Raw genomic sequence first — 22,656 nt, forward strand, 5'->3', positions numbered from 1 at the left:
GTGTCTCATTGTATGCACTTAAAGCAAAAAAAGAAAGATAAACTAGACATTTTATTAGGTACAATAATGCTCAATGTACAAGAAACCGTATGAAACAAAGTACAATTAATACTGAGCTGCTGTACCTAATGTTGTAGCCCGTCGGTGCTGGGGCGCGAAGGTGCTTCACAGGCTTATGGGTCGCTTCGTCACAGCTGTACTAAAGGTCGCGGCACTGGAGCGTTCCTCTTGAAGGAGTCTTTACCCTAAATAGCCAGCTGGGCCACCTGTCAGCCGCACCCAACGCTGGGAAATGTTATCTGTTTCACTCTAATACTTAGTTCAAATTAGCGCGCTACTTATTGCATGGCTTTAAGTCAGTGGTTCTTAACCTGGGTTCGATCGAACCCTATGGGTTCGGTGAGTCGGCCTCAAAGGTTCGGCAGAGCCTCCGCCGCAGCGGTCGAGACACACCAGACCCATGAATTGATTAACGTGGACCCCGACTTAATTAAACAAGTTGAAAAACTTATTCGGGTGTTCACATTTAGTGGTCAATTGTACGGAATATGTACTGTACTGTGCAATCTACTAATACAAGTTTCATTCAATCAATCAATCAATCGTGTAAATAAAAACTTTTCCCTATCGGTGTGTCTGGACTGTAAAGTTAACATTTGAATGACAATAAATAGGAAGTCCAAGTCTAAGTATTATGGATTCCCCCAAACAATGTTCCCTCTAATTTTCCATCTGATTTGCAAGTGTGTAATTTGTTGTGAGTTTATGCACTGTGCTGGTTTTGTTCTTTGAACAAGGTGATGTTCATGCACGGTTCATTTTGTGCATTGGTAAAAAAAACAAAAACATATAACTTTTTCTTGAATTTGAACAAAAAATTTTTATTTTTTTTTTCACTAAAGAAGGGTTCGGTGAATGCGCATATGAAACTGGTGGGGTTCGGTACCTCCAACAAGGTTAAGAACCACTGCTTTAAGTAAAAGAAAGACAACACAATTATGTTGTTAAACAGTTTTTGGAATGTTGACTAATGACTACTAATTCTGCGTTGAACACAAATGTTACATACCTCATTTCAGCTTCCTTCTATTTACATCCATTCCATACATCATGTTGACAACTTCAATGCATGCACCCGTAGGGCTTGGCTGGGAAAAGTTATACCTCCTGACAGGGTTTTCTGTTTGATGGCGGACATTTTTTTTCGGTCCGTCCTCTTAAGAAGTGGTTCTCAAACTTTTTTCCACCTCAAACACTTGGCTTTTCAAGTACCACCATAATCAATCAATCAATCAATCAATGTTTATTTATACAGCCCTAAATCACAAGTGTCTCAAAGGGCTGCACAAGCCACAACGACATCCTCGGTATAGCCCACATAAGGGCAAGGAAAAACTCACCCCAGTGGGACGTCGATGTGAATGACTATGAGAAACCTTGGAGAGGACCGCATATGTGGGTAACCCCCCCCCTCTAGGGAGACCGAATGCAATGGATGTCGAGTGGGTCTGACATAATATTGTGAGAGTCCAGTCCATAGTGGATCCAGCATAACAGTAAGAGTCCAGTCCACAGTGGGGTCAGCAGGAAACCATCCCGAGCGGAGACGGGTCAGCAGCGCAGAGATGTTCCCAACCGATATACAGGCAAGCGGTCCACCCCGGGTCCCGACCCCGGACAGCCAGCACCCCATCCATGGCCACCGGATCTGTGTGTCTCCCCTTCCACAAGGGATAGGGGGGAGCAGAGGAGAAAAGAAAAGAAACGGCAGATCAACTGGTCTAAAAAAGGGGGGCTATTCAAAGGCTAGAGTATACAAATGAGTTTTGAGATGGGACTTAAATGTTTCTACTGAGGTAGCATCTCTAACTGTTACCGGGAGGGCATTCCATAGTGCTGGAGCCCGAATAGAAAATGCTCTACAGCCCGCAGACTTTTTTTGGGCTCTGGGAATCACTAATAAGCCGGAGTTCTTTGAACGCAGATTTCTTGCCGGGACATATGGTACAATACAATCGGCAAGATTGGCTGGAGCTAGACCGTGTAGTATTTTATACGTAAGTAGTAAAACCTTAAAGTCGCATCTTAAGTGCACAGGAAGCCAGTGCAGGTGAGCCAGTATAGGCGTAATATGATCAAACTTTCTTGTTCTTGTCAAAAGTCTAGCAGCCGCATTTTGTACCAACTGTAATTTTTTAATGCTAGACATAGGGAGACCCGAAAATAATACGTTACAGTAATCGAGACGAGACGTAACGAACGCATGAATAATGATCTCAGCGTCGCTAGTGGACAAAATGGAACGAATTTTAGCGATATTACGGAGATGAAAGAAGGCCGTTTTAGTAACACTCTTAATGTGTGACTCAAAGGAGAGAGTTGGGTCGAAGATAATACCCAGATTCTTTACTGAGTCGCCTTGTGTAATTGTTTGGTTGTCAAATGTTAAGGTGGTATTATCAAATAAATGTCGGTGTTTAGCAGGACCGATAATCAGCATTTCCGTTTTCTTAGTGTTGAGTTGCAAGAAGTTAGCGGACATCCATTGTTTAATTTCATTAAGACACGCCTCCAGCTGACTACAATCCGGCGTGTTGGTCAGCTTTAGGGGCATGTAGAGTTGGGTGTCATCAGCATAACAATGAAAGCTAACACCGTATTTGCGTATGATGTCGCCTAGCAGCAACATGTAAATACTAAAGAGTGCAGGGCCAAGAACCGAACCTTGGGGGACTCCGCACGTTACCTTAACATAGTCCGAGGTCACATTGTTATGGGAGACGCATTGCATCCTGTCAGTAAGATAAGAGTTAAACCACGACAAGGCTAAGTCTGACATACCAATACGTGTTTTGATACGCTCTAATAAAATGTTATGATCGACGGTATCGAAAGCAGCGCTAAGATCAAGAAGCAGCAACATAGATGACGCATCAGAATCCATCGTTAGCAGTAGATCATTAGTCATTTTTGCGAGGGCTGTCTCCGTAGAGTGATTTGCCCTGAAACCGGATTGAAAAGGTTCACAGAGATTGTTAGACACTAAGTGTTCATTTAGCTGCTGTGCGACAATTTTTTCGAGGATTTTCGAGATAAACGGAAGGTGGGACACCGGCCGGTAGTTTACCATGAGGTCAGGATCGAGGTTAGGTCTTTTGAGCAAAGGATGAATAACCGCTTTTTTGAATGCTAGGGGAACAGTGCCAGAGGAAAGTGATAAGTTTATAATATTTAGCACTGATGGACCTAATAATACAAAAAGCTCCTTAATAAGTTTCCCAGGAAATGGGTCAAGTAAACATGTTGTTTGTTTTGTCCCCTTAACACATCTTAACAATTCCTCTAATGTTATTTCATCAAAGAGAGAGAAACTATTTTGGAGGGCGGTATCCTTCGTAGATACAGTCGTATCTGTGTTAATAGAACCCAGTTGTAGCTGCGATGCATTGTCTTTAATCTCCTTTCTAATGAGTTCAATTTTCTTATTAAAGAAATTCATAAAATCATCTGCTGACCAACATTAAAGTACAATAGCATAGTAGGGCTAAATATTCATTAAAAACAGGGCAACAAGTATTTTTAAAATTTTTGGCCACTGTAACATTACACACAGTTTTGAACAGTAACACTGTGTTTGAATATTTATTGAAGTGATTCTTTGGCGTACCACTAGATGGAGCCTGTGTAGCACCAGTGGTACACGTACCACAGTTTGAGAATCACGGCCTTAAAGGTTCTGTATTCAATTTTGTGGTGATTTGACTAAACACCGAGGTTGCAGCAGTTTTGTAAAGCGTGTTGACCTGTGTGAGAAATTTAATATTTTGCATGACTATGTTTTACAGACCATCTTCAAGCCGTTTTCTGAGCGTCTCTTTAGGATGCGCCGTTTTGTGGGCGGTCTTATGTACGTGCCTCCACTTCGACTTCTCACCACCAGCCATATTGTAGGTTTTAGCGCTTTCATATGGAGTGTACAGACACCGGAGGATGCATGTGCATGTACGAGTCAGTATGCCCCACAACAAGAGGATAAAAGACGCTTATTGACTACAGCGTCGGGCTACAATCTTTTTTACATGAGATTTCCAATTTGTTATGGCCTTTGCAATCGTGCTGTAGCTGAAAGCTGTCGTCTTGTAATTTATGATATGACCTTTCTCAGCCACCGTAGGTATACGACATTTTTGTTTTGATGACGTCACAGACTTAACGTTTGATGTCCTTGTATCTAAAAGTGTTACACTTCATGCAAAGTTTGCCGTTCTTTAATCCAATGTTTTCCTTTATCTAGTATCGATAAAACCGATCGATTCCCTTATAAAACGATCTTGGACCGATACGGAAGGCGAACTTGCTGAGCACAGATCGATGCACTTGAAATAATTGAATCATACTTGCCAACCTTGAGACCTCCGATTTCGGGAGGTGGGGGGGCGTGGTTAAGAGGGGAGGAGTATATTTACAGCTAGAATTCACCAAGTCAAGTATTTCATATATATACATATAAGAAATACTTGACTTTCAGTGAATTCTAGCTATATATATATATATATATATATATATATATATATATATATATGTCTTAATAAGGTTATCCAAAAAATAGTGCTCGATACCGTAGTAGAGCGCAATATATGTATGTGTGGGAAAAAAAAATCACAAGACTATTTCATCTCTACAGGCCTGTTTCATGAGGGGGGGGTACCCTCAATCATCAGGAGATTTTAATGGGAGCATTCGCATACCATGGTTTATATAGGGCACAGAGTGGGTGGGTACAGGCTGGCCTAGGGGCGTGGTGATTGGCTCATGTGTTACCTAGGAGGTGTTTCCGTCTATGGCGGCATGTTGTTACAATTTCGCTGCGCTTGTTGAGGGATGACAGGTCTGGACGGTAAATAATAAACAGTTTCTCTTTCAAGCATAGGTTGCATCTTTTATTACCACTATTGTAAGGTGTGCTGGATGCAAGAATTTGCCATGTTATTGAATATTCAACATTATTGTCTTTGAGGTCCCAAATGTGTTTGCTGAGTTCTGTGGTATTTCGCAGGTTTTTGTTCCTGAAAGAAGCCTTGTGATTGTTCCATCTGGTTTTGAATTCACCCTCGGTTAATCCTACATATGTGTCGGATGTGTTAATGTCCTTGCGTATTACCTTAGATTGGTAGACAACTGATGTTTGTAAGCACCCCCCGTTGAGGGGGCAATCAGGTTTCTTTCGACAGTTACATGCTTTGTTGGTTTTGGAGTCGCTCTGACTGGGGGTCGACGGCTCATTTGCAATTGTTTTGTTGTGGTTTGAGATGATTTGTCGTATATTGAACAACATTAAATTGAGCTACAGCTGCATGAACAATATACGACAAATCATCTCAAACCACAACAAAACAATTGCAAATGAGCCGTCGACCCCCAGTCAGAGCGACTCCAAAACCAACAAAGCATGTAACTGTCGAAATAAACCTGTACCCACCCACTCTGTGCCCTATATAAACCATGGTATGCGAATGCTCCCATTAAAATCTCCTGATGATTGAGGGTACCCCCCCTCATGAAACAGGCCTGTAGAGATGAAATAGTCTTGTGATTTTTTTCCCCCACACATACATATATATATATATATATATATATATGTATATATAAATAAAAGAAATACTTGAATTTCAGTGTTAATTTATTTACACATATACACACAGATAACACTCATCTACTCATTGTTGAGTTAAGGGTTGAATTGTCCATCCTTGTTCTATTCTCTGTCACTATTTTTCTAACCATGCTGAACACCCTCTCTGATGATGCATTCTGCTTCGTCTCCTTGTGTGCGCAGTTGTGCACTGCACTCACTAAAAGCTGTAGATGTTAATGTCACATATGCGTGTACAGTAGATGGCAGTATTGTCCTGTTTAAGACTGTCACAACATTGCTGTTTACGGCAGACGAAAACATGACCGCTGTTGTTGTGTGTTGTTGCCGCGCTGGGAGGACGTTAATGAAACTGCCTAACAATGAACCCACATAAGAAACCAAGAACTCGCCCTCGATCATTCTACAGTTATAACGTGATTGGGCAGGCATGCTGTTTATATTGTGGGAAAGCGGACGTGAAAACAGGCTGTCGACACGTCACTCAGGTCCGCCTGAATTTCGGGAGATTTTCGGGAGAAAATTTGTCCCGGGAGGTTTTCGGGAGAGGCGCTGAATTTCGGGAGTCTCCCGGAAAATCCGGGAGGGTTGGCAAGTATGAATTGAATATTAATCGATCTATCGATATATCAATCAATCGACTGCGAGAATCGGTTTGAATCAAAAATAAAATAAATTATCGAATCGTCACCCCAGATATCGGAATCAGACTGAATTGTTAGGTGCCCAAAGATTCCCAACCCATTATTGCAACCTGACCTCAATACCATGTGTCGTCCGAGCTCATCTACTCATTGTTGAGTTAAGGGTTGAATTGTCCATCCTTGTTCTATTCTCTGTCACTATTTTTCTAACCATGCTGAACACCCTCTCTGATGATGCATTCTGCTTCGTCTCCTTGTGTGCGCAGTTGTGCACTGCACTCACTAAAAGCTGTAGATGTTAATGTCACATATGCATGTACAGTAGATGGCAGTATTGTCCTGTTTAAGACTGTCACAACATTGCTGTTTACGGCAGACGAAAACATGACCGCTGTTGTTGTGTGTTGTTGCCGCGCTGGGAGGACGTTAATGAAACTGCCTAACAATAAACCCACATAAGAAACCAAGAACTCGCCCTCGAACATTCTACAGTTATAACGTGATTGGGCAGGCACGCTGTTTATATTGTGGGAAAGCGGACGTGAAAACAGGCTGTCGACACGTCACTCAGGTCCGCCTGAATTTCGGGAGAAAATTTGTCCCGGGAGGTTTTCGGGAGAGGCGCAGAATTTCGGGAGTCTCCCGGAAAATCCGGGAGGGTTGGCAAGTATGAATTGAATATTAATCGATCTATCGATATATCAATCAATCGACTGCGAGAATCGGTTTGAATCAAAAATAAAAGAAATTATCGAATCGTCACCCCAGATATCGGAATCAGACTGAATTGTTAGGTGCCCAAAGATTCCCAACCCATTATTGCAACCTGACCTCAATACCATGTGTCGTCCGAGCTCACCTCTCTGCCAGTTTAGCTCTGCTATTGAGGCCCCGTCCCCTCCCCAACAGGCTAAAAGCCCCAGTAGCATTCTTCCTGACATGTGCTGCTGTCACTCACCTGCTCACCCACTTCTCTTTCCACTCTGTCCTCTGGCCCACAGCTGGCTCAGACTCCTCTGACCGCCTCACCTCCAGCTCCTACTCTATAAACCTCTCCCGGTCTTTCTGCGAAGATGGCGGGTGTGGCGGGTCTTGTCCTGATGCTGTTGCTTTGCCCGTGCCCGGCGCCGCTGTGTGGCCTGGCGCGGGCTCAGGACCCCCTGGAGGACCACGATAAAGTTGAGGAGGCGTTTGCAGATGGAGATGATGCTGGGGGAGAGGAGCAGGTAGTGGAGGATGATAGAGCTGCAAGTGATGAACATGAAGAGGAAGACGAGGAGGAGGAAGAAGAAGATAAGGAGGTGGATGAAAACATTGAGGAGGAAGAAGAGAGTGAGGAAGAGGAAACCACTGAGGAAGAAGAGCTGGAAGAGGACCCCAGTCTGGAAGAGGAGACGGCACAGGAAGAGACGCCTGATGACGAGGAAGCTCCTGAGGACGTGGACACCGAAGAAGGAGAAGAAGATGACGAAGAGGGAAGGGAAGCCGAGTCGGTAGAAGAAGAGACGCAGGAGGAGGAGTTAGCGGCTGAGGAAGAGGATGGTGAGGACATGGATGAAGAGCAGGAGTCTGAGGAGGAGGAAGAGGAGAATGATGAAGGTGAACATGCTTGTGTGCATCTTGACTTTTCCTTAAAAAGTCCTTGTTTTAACACAACTTTTTTTTTTTTTGGACTACTTTTTACCAAAAGTACCATAACATCCATCATAACCTACTCAGTGGCCTAGTGGTTAGAGTGTCCGCCCTGAGATCGGTAGGTTGTGAGTTCAAACCCCGGCCGAGTCATACCAAAGACTATAAAAATGGGACCCATTACCTCCCTGCTTGGCACTCAGCATCAAGGGTTGGAATTGGGGGTTAAATCACCAAAATGATTCCCGGGCGCGGCCACCGCTGCTGCCCACTGCTCCCCTCACCTCCCAGGGGGTGATCAAGGGTGATGGGTCAAATGCAGAGAATAATCTCGCCACACCTAGTGTGTGTGTGACAATCATTGGTACTTTAACTTTAACTTTAATCACGAGGAGGCATGTTACCACTTTACTGGGGGGGAAACAAAGCATGGTTTATAAATGAGCTATTAACGAGCTTTCTTACGCCAATGAAAGAGTAACAAGTTGACACAAGCAATACTCTTAGGCAGTGATTCTCAAACTGCGGTAGTCGCACACGGGCTCCATTTAGTGGTACGCCAAGGGATCACTTGATTAAAGTACAGTGTTTTTTATTCTCCTATATTCGTCAAACACAGTGTTACTGTTCAAACTGTGTGTATTGTTACAGTGGCCAAACATTTTAAATGTACTTGTTAAATGAAGCCTCTGCCTTGTTTTAATGAATTATTAGCCCTACTACGCTACTGTATTTTAATGTTGGTCACTATGGTGGCTGGAGAGCCAGGTTTTTTCAGAGTTATAGAACCACTGCTATGAAGTTTAAGAGTGACACTAACTAACCTTAAACTCACCTACTCAGTGGCCTAGTGGTTAGAGTGTCCGCCCTGAGATCGGAGATTGTGAGTTCAAACCCCGGCCGAGTCATACCAAATACCATAAAAATGGGAACCATTACCTCCCTGCTTGGCACTCAGCATCAAGGGTTGGAATTGGGCGTTAAATCACCAAAAATGATTCTCGGGCTTGGCCGGTGCTGCTGCTCACTGCTCCCCTCACCTCCCAGGGGGTGATCAAGGGTGATGGGTCAAATGCAGAGAATGATTGTGTGACAATCATTGTTACTTTAACTTTAACTTAAAGTGAACATTTCAAACAGTTTATTATTAACACTTCAATTATTACAACTAGGGATGTCCGATAATGGCTTTTTGCCGATATCCGATATTCCGATATTGACCAAACCCTTAATTACCGATACCGATATCAACCGATACCAATATATACAGTCGTGGAATTAACACATTATTATGCCTAATTTCCGCTCGGGATGGTGTCCTGCTGGCCCCACTATGGACTGTACTCTTACTATTATGTTGGATCCACTATGGACTGGACTCTTACTATTATGTTGGATCCACTATGGACTGGACTCTCACAATATTATGTCAGACCCACTCGACATCCATTGCTTTCGGTCTCCCCTAGAGGGGGGGGGGTTACCCACATATGCGGTCCTCTCCAAGGTTTCTCATAGTCATTCACATCGACGTCCCACTGGGGTGAGTTTTTCCTTGCCCGTATGTGGGCTTTGTACCGAGGATGTCGTTGTGGCTTGTGCAGCCCTTTGAGACACTTGTGATTTAGGGCTATATAAATAAAGATTGATTGATTGATAATTTGGACAAAAAAAATTAAAAAAATTAAAAATAAGATAAATAAATTAAAAACATTTTCTTGAATAAAAAAGAAAGTCAAACAATATAAAAATAGTTACATAGAAACTAGTAATGAATGAAAATGAGTCAAATTAACTGTTAAAGGTTAGTACTATTAGTGGACCAGCAGCACGCACAATCATGTGTGCTTACGGACTGTATCCCTTGCAGACTGTATTGATATATATTGATATATAATGTAGGAACCAGAATATTAATAACAGAAAGAAACAACCCTTTTGTGTGAATGAGTGTGAATGGGAGAGGGAGGTTTTTTGGGTTAGTGTACTAATTGTAAGTGTATCTTGTGTTTATGTTGATTCAATTAAAAAAAAAAAAAAAAAAAAAAAAAACCGATACCGATATTTTCCGATATTACATTCTAAAGCATTTATCGGCCGATAATATCGGCAGGCCGATATTATCGGACATCTCTAATTACAACACTATTTATATGTATGTACATGTGCCATCCATCCATTTCCTACCGCTTGTCACTCTCGGGGTCGTATATGTAAAAAAAACAAAAACAAGATTGCTCGATTGATTTTTAGTATATTTGTATGCACTAAACACTAATTACTGCATGAGTTTAGTTGAAACAAGCTTTTTGATATTTTTTCTATTTTTGACAATCCTATTATTGTTATTGTTATTATTGTCCTCAAACTTTGGACACGGCTGGCTTTTGTTCATCTGTTTGGAACGGTGAAGTGAACACTGTCACACACGGCAGTGCCAAAAATAAGTCGGCTTATCAGTGAGGTCGTTATATTATTAGCCTTTATTTAACCAGGTAAAATCCCATTGAGATCAAAGATCTCTTTTCCAAGGGAGACCTGGCCAAGAGGGCAGCAGCAAGGTTACATTAAAAACAGTAAACAAATACATAAAACATCACATTTACAACATTAAAACTTGCTCACATGACACATGTGCATACAGACAAGGTAGACTGCAATCCTTTCACAGAAGTTTTAAACTCATCCAACGTAACTAGGGTTTGAAGTTGAATATTCGATTGTAGGTTATTCCATGCCTTCGGTGCTGAAAACCTAAATGCTTTCTTGCCCAGTTCAGTTCTCACTTTGGGGACGACAAATTGCAGAACATTCATTGAACGAAGATTGTGACTTCCTTGTTTTATATGAATCGTTCTTGCCTTTGGTAGAACCACCGGAGCTGTTTACGGTAGATACAGTACAATACAGCCATGCATGGATTTGGCTGGAATCAATCAGTTGCAATAACTGATTGGTGGCTGATCTTTCATAAATTGGCATAAAACCTGTAAGGAGATGAGATTCTTATTTTTAAGCCTACTGTAACATCTATTGCTGAAAAGTAGCCTTAGACAATAGTGAAGCCATGAGGGTCCACCTTTGACCCCCTCTAACTCTGCCATCTTGTATCAGTACTTGATCAATGAGCATCAAAACTACAGAATACGTATACTGTACTTTAACTTTAATACTATGATGCAATAAAGTTATTGCATTATAGTATTAAAGTTAAAGTACCACTGATAGTCACATACACACTAAGGTGTGGTGAAGTTACCCTCTGCATTTGACCCATCCCTTTTGTTCCACCCCCTGGGAGGTGAGGAGAGCAGTGAGCAGCAGCGGTGGCCGCGCTCTAGGATCATTTTGATGATTTAACCCCCAATTCCAACCCTTGATGCTGAGGGAGGTAACGGGTCCCATTTTTATAGTCTTTGGTTATGACCCGGCCGGGGATTGAACTCACTCAGTAGTACCTCAACTTACAAGCTTAATCGGTTCTGTGACAAAGCTCATAACTCGAAGCGCTTGAATCTCAAATCAACATCTCTCATTGAAATGAACTCAAATCTTGGCCCCCAAAAACATCACACTTTTAACATGTAACACGCCTTTAAAACGTTTTTTTTTTTTTAGATCAACAAATATTATATAAAACAATGCAATAGAATGTACTACTAACAACTATAGAGTAGTTTTATGAAGTACTATTCGGGCTCCAGCACTATGGAATGCCCTCCCGGTAACAGTTAGAGATGCTACCTCAGTAGAAACATTTAAGTCCCATCTCAAAACTCATTTGTATACTCTAGCCTTTGAATAGCCCCCCTTTTTTAGACCAGTTGATCTGCCGTTTCTTTTCTTTTCTCCTCTGCTCCCCCCTATCCCTTGTGGAGGGGAAGACACACAGATCCGGTGGCCATGGATGGGGTGCTGGCTGTCCGGGGTCGGGACCCGGGGTGGACCGCTCGCCTGTATATCGGTTGGGAACATCTCTGCGCTGCTGACCCGTCTCCGCTCGGGATGGTTTCCTGCTGACCCCACTGTGGACTGGACTCTTACTGTTATGCTGGATCCACTATGGACTGGACTCTCACAATATTATGTTAGACCCACTCGACATCCATTGCATTCGGTCTCCCTAGAGGGGGGGGGGGGTTACCCACATATGCGGTCCTCTCCAAGGTTTCTCATAGTCATTCACATCGACGTCCCACTGGGGTGAGTTTTTCCTTGCCCTTATGTGGGCTATACCGAGGATGTCGTTGTGGCTTGTGCAGCCCTTTGAGACACTTGTGATTTAGGGCTATATAAATAAACATTGATTGATTGATTGATTGATTGATACTATAATAATGTACAGCATTTACCTGGGAGAGTGGACTTAGTATCTCCTTTCAAACAAACCGGCAGCAGCTTTTCCATATTTTCATGGATACATGTCTGCCGTTTAGATATCATTTGAACATTCTTGTCTGGTGTTGGACTCATTCTGCTTCATTATGGTGCAGACTAGTACTGCTTCATTAAGTTAACAGTCTTGTTTTGGATTTTTTTCTTCTTCTGTAATTCAAAGAATAGCATCTGCTTCTTCTTTTCAGCACTGTTCTTCACCCTCACTTCCTTCCTTCACACAAAATAATGTCAAGCTAATGCACAGGTGTCAAACTCAAGTTCTGGCCCGCCACATCATTTTATGTGGCCTGCGAAAGCCTGGAAAAATGGGTTTCAATAAAATACTTATTTAAAACTTTTTTTTTTAATTAAATGCATTTGTTCTTTCAATTTTGACAGAAAAAAATGCATATTTTAAACTTGAACAATATCTGATCATGCCAATTATATTATTATATACTGTATTGCAAAACTATTTTGTGAGATAAAAACAAATAGTTAGCTTGTCACCTTTATTTATGATTTCAAAGCAAGTTATACTTAAAAAAATCTAATAATAAAATGCATATGCATTTCGATTAATCATGATTAATCACAGGTTATTAACAGCATGCATAATGTAAATTAATTAAAAAAAAGCGGCCCCTCTGAAAGCAGCCAATACTGTGATGGGGCCCTCAATGAAAATCAATCAATCAATCAATCAATGTTTATTTATATAGCCCTAAATCACAAGTGTCTCAAAGGGCTGCACAAGCCACAACGACATCCTCGGTATAGCCCACATAAGGGCAAGGAAAAACTCACCCCAGTGGGACGTCGATGTGAATGACTATGAGAAACCTTGGAGAGGACCGCATATGTGGGTAACCCCCCCCTCTAGGGAGACCGAATGCAATGGATGTCGAGTGGGTCTAACATAATATTGTGAGAGTCCAGTCCATAGTGGATCCAGCATAACAGTAAGAGTCCAGTCCACAGTGGGGTCAGCAGGAAACCATCCCGAGCGGAGACGGGTCAGCAGCGCAGAGATGTTCCCAACCGATATACAGGTGAGCGGTCCACCCCGGGTCCCGACCCCGGACAGCCAGCACCCCATCCATGGCCACCGGATCTGTGTGTCTTCCCCTCCACAAGGGATAGGGGGGAGCAGAGGAGAAAAGAAAAGAAACGGCAGATCAACTGGTCTAAAAAAGGGGGGCTATTCAAAGGCTAGAGTATACAAATGAGTTTTGAGATGGGTTTGACACCCCCAAACTAATGCAAGCGAATAATTCAGATGGTTTGGACGGATCTTACCGGGTTCACTCTGACATGTTTTATGCCAAATAATGGCGGGGAAGCCTGTAACTCAAAATGTTGCTTTGCAACTTAAAGCATAACAATGAGCGGAGAGACAGCCCTTATCTCAAAACACTCCTAAGTTCAGATGTCATTTGTACTGCTGCCGTTAACCAATTAAAGAGCTCCCCCATGATTCTGTTCCAAATAGACAAAGACGATGACTCGGCCGAGACCGACACACAGCGCTTCCATTCAGGCTCTCTGTGCAGTGTTTGCTCCATCTGCGAGGTAAAGGAATGTGGATAATGGATTCAATCAAACGTTTATATAACAATGGGCGGCCTCCTCCTGTTGTGTGAAGCATTGTTCCAGCAAGTGTGACGAGTGTCCATGTGAGGAGGGCGACGAATCGTCTCACTGTGAACGCTGCCAAGTAAGTGTCTGTCTGTCTGATGCACACATTACACAGCAGCATTTTTGGCTGTGTGCATTCATAATGGCTTCCTTTCTTCCCCGCAGGAATGCTCCTCTTGCTACCTTTGCCCCATACTGTGTGACACCGTCTGCACGCCAGGTACATCATTCATTTTTATTATTCAGTTATTTCCCTATCATTGTATCCATTCTTGAATCTTAAAACGTCTATATCTTATAGTTAAAATTTAAAGTAATCAAACTTTGATTGATTGATTGATTGAGAAGTGTATTGACATCTTTAAAGAATTGAATCCATGTAGTGCTTTAAAAAGGCGAATGGGCGGCACAAAAAGCCAAAAGACTTGTTTCCATTGTGGTCCATTAAATATTCATCACATTTGATACATTCAATAATAAAAGATATTTAACCTGTATCATGTATATAACAAATTACGTTAAAAAAATGGATAAATTATCTACATATACACAGTATTAGGGATGTGCGATAATGGCTTTTTGCCGATATCCGATATTCCGATATTGACCAAACCCTTAATTACTGATACCGATATCAACCGATACCAATATATACAGGTAAAAGCCAGTAAATTAGAATATTTTGAAAAACTTGATTTATTTCAGTAATTGCATTCAAAAGGTGTAACTTGTACATTATATTTATTCATTGCACACAGACTGATGCATTCAAATGTTTATTTCATTTAATTTTGATGATTTGAAGTGGCAACAAATGAAAATCCAAAATTCCGTGTGTCACAAAATTAGAATATTACTTAAGGCTAATACAAAAAAGGGATTTTTAGAAATGTTGGCCTACTGAAAAGTATGAAAATGAAAAATATGAGCATGTACAATACTCAATACTTGGTTGGAGCTCCTTTTGCCTCAATTACTGCATTAATGCGGCGTGGCATGGAGTCGATGAGTTTCTGGCACTGCTCAGGTGTTATGAGAGCCCAGGTTGCTCTGATAGTGGCCTTCAACTCTTCTGCGTTTTTGGGTCTGGCATTCTGCATCTTCCTTTTCACAATACCCCACAGATTTTCTATGGGGCTAAGGTCAGGGGAGTTGGCGGGCCAATTTAGAACAGAAATACCATGGTCCGTAAACCAGGCACGGGTAGATTTTGCGCTGTGTGCAGGCGCCAAGTCCTGTTGGAACTCGAAATCTCCATCTCCATAGAGCAGGTCAGCAGCAGGAAGCATGAAGTGCTCTAAAACTTGCTGGTAGACGGCTGCGTTGACCCTGGATCTCAGGAAACAGAGTGGACCGACACCAGCAGATGACATGGCACCCCAAACCATCACCCAACCATGCAAATTTTGCATTTCCTTTGGAAATCGAGGTCCCAGAGTCTGGAGGAAGACAGGAGAGGCACAGGATCCACGTTGCCTGAAGTCTAGTGTAAAGTTTCCACCATCAGTGATGGTTTGGGGTGCCATGTCATCTGCTGGTGTCGGTCCACTCTGTTTCCTGAGATCCAGGGTCAACGCAGCCGTCTACCAGCAAGTTTTAGAGCACTTCATGCTTCCTGCTGCTGACCTGCTCTATGGAGATGGAGATTTCAAGTTCCAACAGGACTTGGCGCCTGCACACAGCGCAAAATCTACCCGTGCCTGGTTTACGGACCATGGTATTTCTGTTCTAAATTGGCCCGCCAACTCCCCTGACCTTAGCCCCATAGAAAATCTGTGGGGTATTGTGAAAAGGAAGATGCAGAATGCCAGACCCAAAAACGCAGAAGAGTTGAAGGCCACTATCAGAGCAACCTGGGCTCTCATAACACCTGAGCAGTGCCAGAAACTCATCGACTCCATGCCACGCCGCATTAACGCAGTAATTGAGGCAAAAGGAGCTCCAACCAAGTATTGAGTATTGTACATGCTCATATTTTTCATTTTCATACTTTTCAGTTGGCCAACATTTCTAAAAATCCCTTTTTTGTATTAGCCTTAAGTAATATTCTAATTTTGTGACACACGGAATTTTGGATTTTCATTTGTTGCCACTTCAAATCATCAAAATTAAATGAAATAAACATTTGAATGCATCAGTCTGTGTGCAATGAATAAATATAATGTACAAGTTACACCTTTTGAATGCAATTACTGAAATAAATCAAGTTTTTCAAAATATTCTAATTTACTGGCTTTTACCTGTACAGTCGTGGGATTAACACATTATTATGCCTAATTTGGACAACCAGGTATGGTGAAGATGAGGTTCTTTTTAAAAATAATTAAAAAAATAAAATAAGATAAATAAATTAAAACCATTTTCTTGAATAAAAAAGAAAGTAAAACAATATAAAAACAGTCACATAGAAACTAGTAATTAATGAAAATGAGTAACATTAACTGTTAAAGGTTAGTACTATTAGTGGACCAGCAGCACGCACAATCATGTGTGCTTACGGACTGTATCCCTTGCAGACTGTATTGATATATATTCATATATAATGTAGGAACCAGAATATTAATAACAGAAAGAAACAACCCTTTTGTGTGAATGAGTGTGAATGAGTGAAAATGGGAGAGGGAGGTTTTTTGGGTTGGTGTACTAATTGTAAGTGTATCTCGTGTTTTTTATGTTGATTTAAATAAAAAAACAAACAAAAAAAACAAAAACGATACCGATAATAAAAAAAAACGATACCGATATTTTCCGATATTACATTTTAACGCATTTATTGGCTTTATCTCTACACAGTATACATGTCATGTGTTTTGAAAAACAATATATACCAAAAATGGGGGGCGGGGGGGGGGGGTGTATATACACTATGTACATGACACTATGCACATGACTATACATGTTGACTCCAAGAGTGTGCGAAACAGAATGAGAAACTATATATATACACACATATATATAACCACATATAAACCTGTTTGATGCTTCGAAGAGTTGCTAGGGATCATTTTTTTCCCCAGGTCAGGTAGAGGTTGAGCTGAGCCATGATTTTACGGCAGTTGTAAAATTTAGTCGGGAAGTTCGAATTTTAAGGTCTGTTGGTAGTGCATTCCACTGTGTGGTGGCAAAATAGTAGAATGCATTTTTTCCCATGAAAATCTTGAATTTGGGGGGGGGAGGGACGAGGTCTGAGGAAATCCCTCTCGTGTAGTACCTGTGAGCATCACTTACTCTGGTGAAATAGTTGGACAGGTACTTAGGGAACGCTTCTCTGAGTATTTTGAATACCATGCACATTGCAATTTGGTGTACTCTTTCCTCAACTCTAAGCCATCCTAATTTGGTAAAGTGGGCTTGAGTTAGGTGAGTCCTGTATGGGAGGTTGAGCAGGAGTCTCACCAGCTTGGTTTTGGGAAGTGCGCAGTTTCGTTTTTAGTGGCTTGGGGATACTGGTGAACCGTGAGGTGCAGGCGTGGTCAAAATGACACTGTATGAGGGCACCGGCAAGGGTCTTAAGTAGAGATGTCCGATAATATCGGACTGCCGATATTATCGGCCGTAGTGATGGGTCCGGCAACACCGATGCATCGGCGCATGCGTCGAGCTCATAGAGCGAAACCCTGTGTCGGTGCGCGTACCGCTTTTAGAAAGTCACGTGACCGATCATGAGCTGTTTTGGTCACATGACCGATACGCCAACTGTGTCGCACTGACGCCTCCTCTGTGCCCTGTGAGCGTGTCTTTTCTACAGCCCGAGAAATAATAACTAAGAGAAATCGTCTAAAATGTAATACGTCGGAATTTTTTTTTTTTTTTTTTAATAAAAATGTGTAAAAAAATAAAATTAAAACAATTCCCAGTCCACAATCATCCACAACACGTTCTCTTAGATTTCCATGTTATGATACATGTTCACATTATTTATTGACTGTATCTAAAAAAGATAAAAAATATATTTTTATTTAAATGAATATATGAAATAATCCTAAATGAAATATTTATATTATTGTATATACTAGGGCAGGGGTCACCAACGCGGTGCCCGCGGTCACCAGGTAGCCCGTAAGGACCAGATCAGTCGCCCGCTGGCCTGTTCTAAAAATAGCTCAAAGAGCAGCACTAACCAGTGAGCTGCCTCTATTTTTTAAATTGTATTTATTTACTAGCAAGCTGGTCTCGCTTTGCTAGACATTTTTAATTCTAAAAGAAACAAAACTCAAATAGAATTTGAAAATCCACGAAAATATTTTAAAGACTTGGTCTTCACTTGGAATAAGCGGTAGAAAATGGATGGATGGATGGGTCTTCACTTGTTTAAATAAATTCATTTATTTTTTACTTTGCTTCTTATTACTTTTAGAAATACAATTTTAGAGAAAAAATACAACCTTAAAAAGGATTTTAGGATTTTTAAACAAATATACCTTTTTACCTTTTAAATTTCTTCCTCTTCTTTCCTGACAATTTAAATCAATGTTCAAGTAAAAAAAAAATTTTTTTTTATTGTAAAGAATAATAAATATTTTAGCTTCTGTTTTTTTGACGAAGAATATTTGTGAAATATTTCTTCAAACTTACTATGATCAAAATTCAAAAAAATTATTCTGGCAAATCTAGAAAATCTGTAGAATCAAATTTAAATCTTATTTCAAAGTATTTTGAATTTCTTTTAAAAATTTTGTTCTGGAAAATCTAGAAGAAATACTGATTTGTCTTTGTTAGAAATATAGCTTGGTCCAATTTGTTAAATATTCTAACAAAGTGCAGATTGGATTTTAACCAATTTAAAACATGTCATCAAAATTCTAAAATGTATCTTAATCAGGAAAAATTACTAATGATGTTCCATAAATTATTTTTTTAATTTTTTCAAAAAGATTCAAATTAGCTAGTTTTTTTCTTCTTTTTGTCGGTTGAATTTTGAATTTTAAAGAGTCGAAATTGAAGATAAACTATGTTTCAAAATTGTATTTTTTTTTTTTTTTGTGTTTTTTCCTCTTTTAAACCGTTCAATTAAGTGTTTTTTTCATCATTTATTCTCTACAAAAAACCTTCCGTAAAAGGAAAAAAAAATGTACGACGGAATGACAGACAGAAATACCCATTTTTTTAATATATATAAATTTATTTATTTAGCTATTCTTGTTTAAATCACACTTACGTGTAACTTACAAATGACAATATATTTATTTATTTAAGTGTGTATCAAACTGGTAGCCCTTCGCATTAATCAGTACCCAAGAAGTAGTTTTTGGTTTCAAAAAGGTTGGTGACCCCTGTACTAGGGCATCAAATCAGTGTCAGTTGAGTCGGTCCATAGGTTGCCTGTAGGGATTTTTAATGTCCAGCAGATGTCAGTATTTAGTCACACAGTATCGACACAGTATCAATACAGTTTTGCAATGTGTCGAAACGCTTCATGACGCCTCATCAACCCATCACTAATCGGCCGATAAATGCTTTAAAATGTAATTTCGGAAATTATCGGTATTGGTTTCAAAATTATCGGTATCGGTTTCAAAAAGTAAAATGTATGACTTTTTAAAACGCCGCTGTGTACACGGACATAGAGAGAAGAACAGAGCGCCAATAAACCTTAAAGGCACTGCCTTTGCGTGCCGGCCCAATCACATAATATCAACGGCTTTTCACACACACAAGTGAATGTAAGACATACTTGGTCAACAGCTCTACAGGTCACACTGAGGGTGGCCGTATAAACAACTTTAACACTGTAAGAAATATGCGCCACACTGTGAACCCACACCAAACAAGAATGACAAACACATTTTGGGAGAACATCCGCACCGTAACACAACATAAACACAACAGAACAAATACCCAGAACCCCTTGCAGCACTAACTCTTCCGGTACGCTACAATATACACTCCCTGCTACCCCCTACCCAATAACCCCGCCCCCACTCCCCTCCAACCCTGCCCACCTCAACCTCCTCATGCTCTCTCAGGGAGAGCATGTCCCAAATTCCAAGCTGCTCTTTTGAGGCATGTTAAAAAAAAGAATGCACTTTGTGACTTCAATAATAAATATGGCAGGTGATTTCTTTTGGAAAACCTTGTTACATTGTTTAATGCATCCAGCGGGGCATCACAAGAAAATTAGGCTTTTTAATGTGTTGATTCCACGACTGTATATATCGATATTGGTTGATATTGGAATCGGTAATTAAGAGTTGGACAATATCGGAATATTGGATATAGGCAAAAAAGCCATTATCGGACATCTCTAGTCTTAAGTGTGTCCCCTCTATTTTAAAACACCTTTCACACTTCAAAGAACCAAAAATTAAATACATAATAAAATACAATACATACAATAATACAATTAAATATATTTAAAATGATTAAATCTGTTTTTTTTTTAAAAAAAAGAATTGTGGGCACAAGTGGGTAATCAAATTGTTTTATGCCGTCTTTTGTCACTTTATACATGCCGTAAAAATGGAATAACAACAATATTGTTCTTTTTAGGCGGTCTTGTTGATGAGCTTACAGCCTCCATCTTTCAGTAAGACTCATCTCATTACTAACACACAAACATTTGTATATATTGACAACTGACACTCAGTACTGACAATTATCTTTTGGCATTGCAGGACTGTGGCCTCTTTACTGTAATCACACTTTTCGGATTTGACTAGGACATGGTGCACCCCCCTGTGGTGAGATCAGGTGCGCGTTGGTCAGGCCGGGAGCTGTCCAGCGACACATTGTGGAGCAGCAGCCACAAGATCATGAAAAGTCCCGTTAATGAAACAAATTCAACTACCTATTGGACATTCTCTTTGACAATTGCTATTAGAGATGCGCGGTTTGCGGACACAACCGCGGAGTCCGCGGATTATCCGCGGATCGGGCGGATGAAATTAAAAAAAATAAGATTTTATCCGCGCGCGGGTCGGGTCGGGTGGATTAATTAGATATATATATATATATATATATATATATACTTTTTTTTTTTTTTTTTTGCGGGTGGCAGTTAAACCAATTGGGAAATATATATACATAGTTAAATGTTGTTACCCACATACGAAAAACGAGCAGGCACCTGCTGCATATGCCACAACAGAAGAAAAAAAAAGAAAAGAGATGGACACTTTTACGGAGCGGAGAAGGGACGCCTCGCCGGGGTCCGGGACCGAGGCCCCTTCCCCCGAGAGGGCCCCACCGGGAGCCGTAGCTGAGGCGATCCGCGAGAAGGGCCCGACGCACGTCCAGGGTCACTACCGCGCCCACCGCACCGACACCCCGCCTCGTCCGCCTTCGCCGCGGCCGGCGTCACGCGCAGCAGGTAAGCAGCTTACCTGCCCGCCACCCCCGTGGCCGGGGGCTCGTAACAGGGGTCACTCCGCGCGCTCCGCCCGCGCAGCTTACCTGCCCACCACCCCTGTTGCCGGGGGCGCGTAACAGGGGTCACTCCGCGCGCAGTGCGCTCACGAAAGGGGTGGGGCTCACCCTGGTTGATATAGAGAGCAGGACGGTGGCCATGGAAGTCGGAACCCGCTAAGGAGTGTGTAACAACCCACCTGCCGAATCAACTAGCCCTGAAAATGGATGGCGCTGGAGCGTCAGGCCCATATACCCGTCCGTCGCCGGCAGCGAGACGCGCTTGGAGGTGCGCTTAGCGCGACTCCCATATGATTGCGCACTGGTGTGCGTCTGGGTCGTGACAGCGTGGCACGCGAAAGTCTGTGCTGCGTTGGATCAGTCTCCTTTCTTTAACAGGCAAAAGCTTTATAACCTCAGTGAGGTTATAAAGCGTGCGCACCAAACACGAAGCAAGGCCATGGTGCAGGAGAACAAAGGACTTCTTTCATTTAAGGTTTGTGATAAACCATCAAACTCATTCGTTAAAAGGACTCTATAGTAATATAAAGCGAATTTTTCTGGACATTATCATGCAAGAAAAGTTTATTTTTGGGACCGCGATCACCGCGTAATGATTTTTAAAGGTTGCATGACAAACATTTAACTGTCCCATGTGATCAGCCAGTGCGATTGGAAATCCATGCTCAATTATTGCCTCCGTAAATAAAACTTTGGCATTTATCACATCCAAAGAATCTGTTTGGGCGACGAAAAACGTTGAAAGTTTTCCACTTGTATCGCTAGCAACGGCATTAGACTTGTGTTTTTTTGTCCCAACGTGGTCTTTTACATCCCTAATTCCTCCGTGTCCGATCGAAAAATCTTGTCTGCACAAGGTGCAATTCGCGTAGTTTTCACCCTTTTTTTTTTTTTTAATTAATGAAAAACCCGGAATAGGTTGATGAAAACCGTACGAATTACGGGAAAACCGGAGTAGTTGGCAGGCTCACTAATGCCTTGCATCATCTATATTAGATCGGGCGGATGGCGGGCGGGTGCAGTTCTGATCAAACGTTACATCGGGTGGATGGCGGATGGTTGACGACTTTCTGACGCGGTTGCGGATGAAATAAATTGCCTATCCGCGCATCTCTAATTGCTATACTTAGTCAGATATGCGAATGCTGTTTGTGGCTTAATTTTTTTAGAATATATTTTTTCAGTGCCAGTGCCAAATCAGTGCCAGTTCCTCTTGAAAGACAAATGTCGGTGCAGAATAAAAACATGTTTCTTGTTTATGCTCGTTTCAACGCGAATGCATTATTATAAATGGCATACTCCTTCACATTGACCTCACAAGTGTATGCATTAAATCTTATATGATTT

The 22,656-nt window shown here is 41.4% G+C and overlaps 1 protein-coding gene across 1 annotated transcript; it reads left to right on the plus strand.

Moving 5' to 3' along the window:
• Window positions 1-7,327: 7,327 nt before the first annotated feature.
• LOC133610133 (uncharacterized) lies at window positions 7,328-20,869 on the plus strand. The gene is made up of 6 exons (XM_061966213.2): window positions 7,328-7,896; window positions 13,799-13,878; window positions 13,952-14,023; window positions 14,110-14,164; window positions 20,434-20,470; window positions 20,559-20,869. The coding sequence occupies exons 1-6, from the start codon at window positions 7,371-7,373 to the stop codon at window positions 20,578-20,580; spliced, it is 792 nt and encodes a 263-aa protein (XP_061822197.1). The 5' UTR covers window positions 7,328-7,370; the 3' UTR covers window positions 20,581-20,869.
• The last annotated feature ends 1,787 nt before the right edge of the window (window positions 20,870-22,656 follow it).

Source organism: Nerophis lumbriciformis, linkage group LG11 (genome assembly GCF_033978685.3).
Source record: "Nerophis lumbriciformis linkage group LG11, RoL_Nlum_v2.1, whole genome shotgun sequence".
Taxonomy (NCBI): Eukaryota; Metazoa; Chordata; class Actinopteri; order Syngnathiformes; family Syngnathidae; genus Nerophis; species Nerophis lumbriciformis.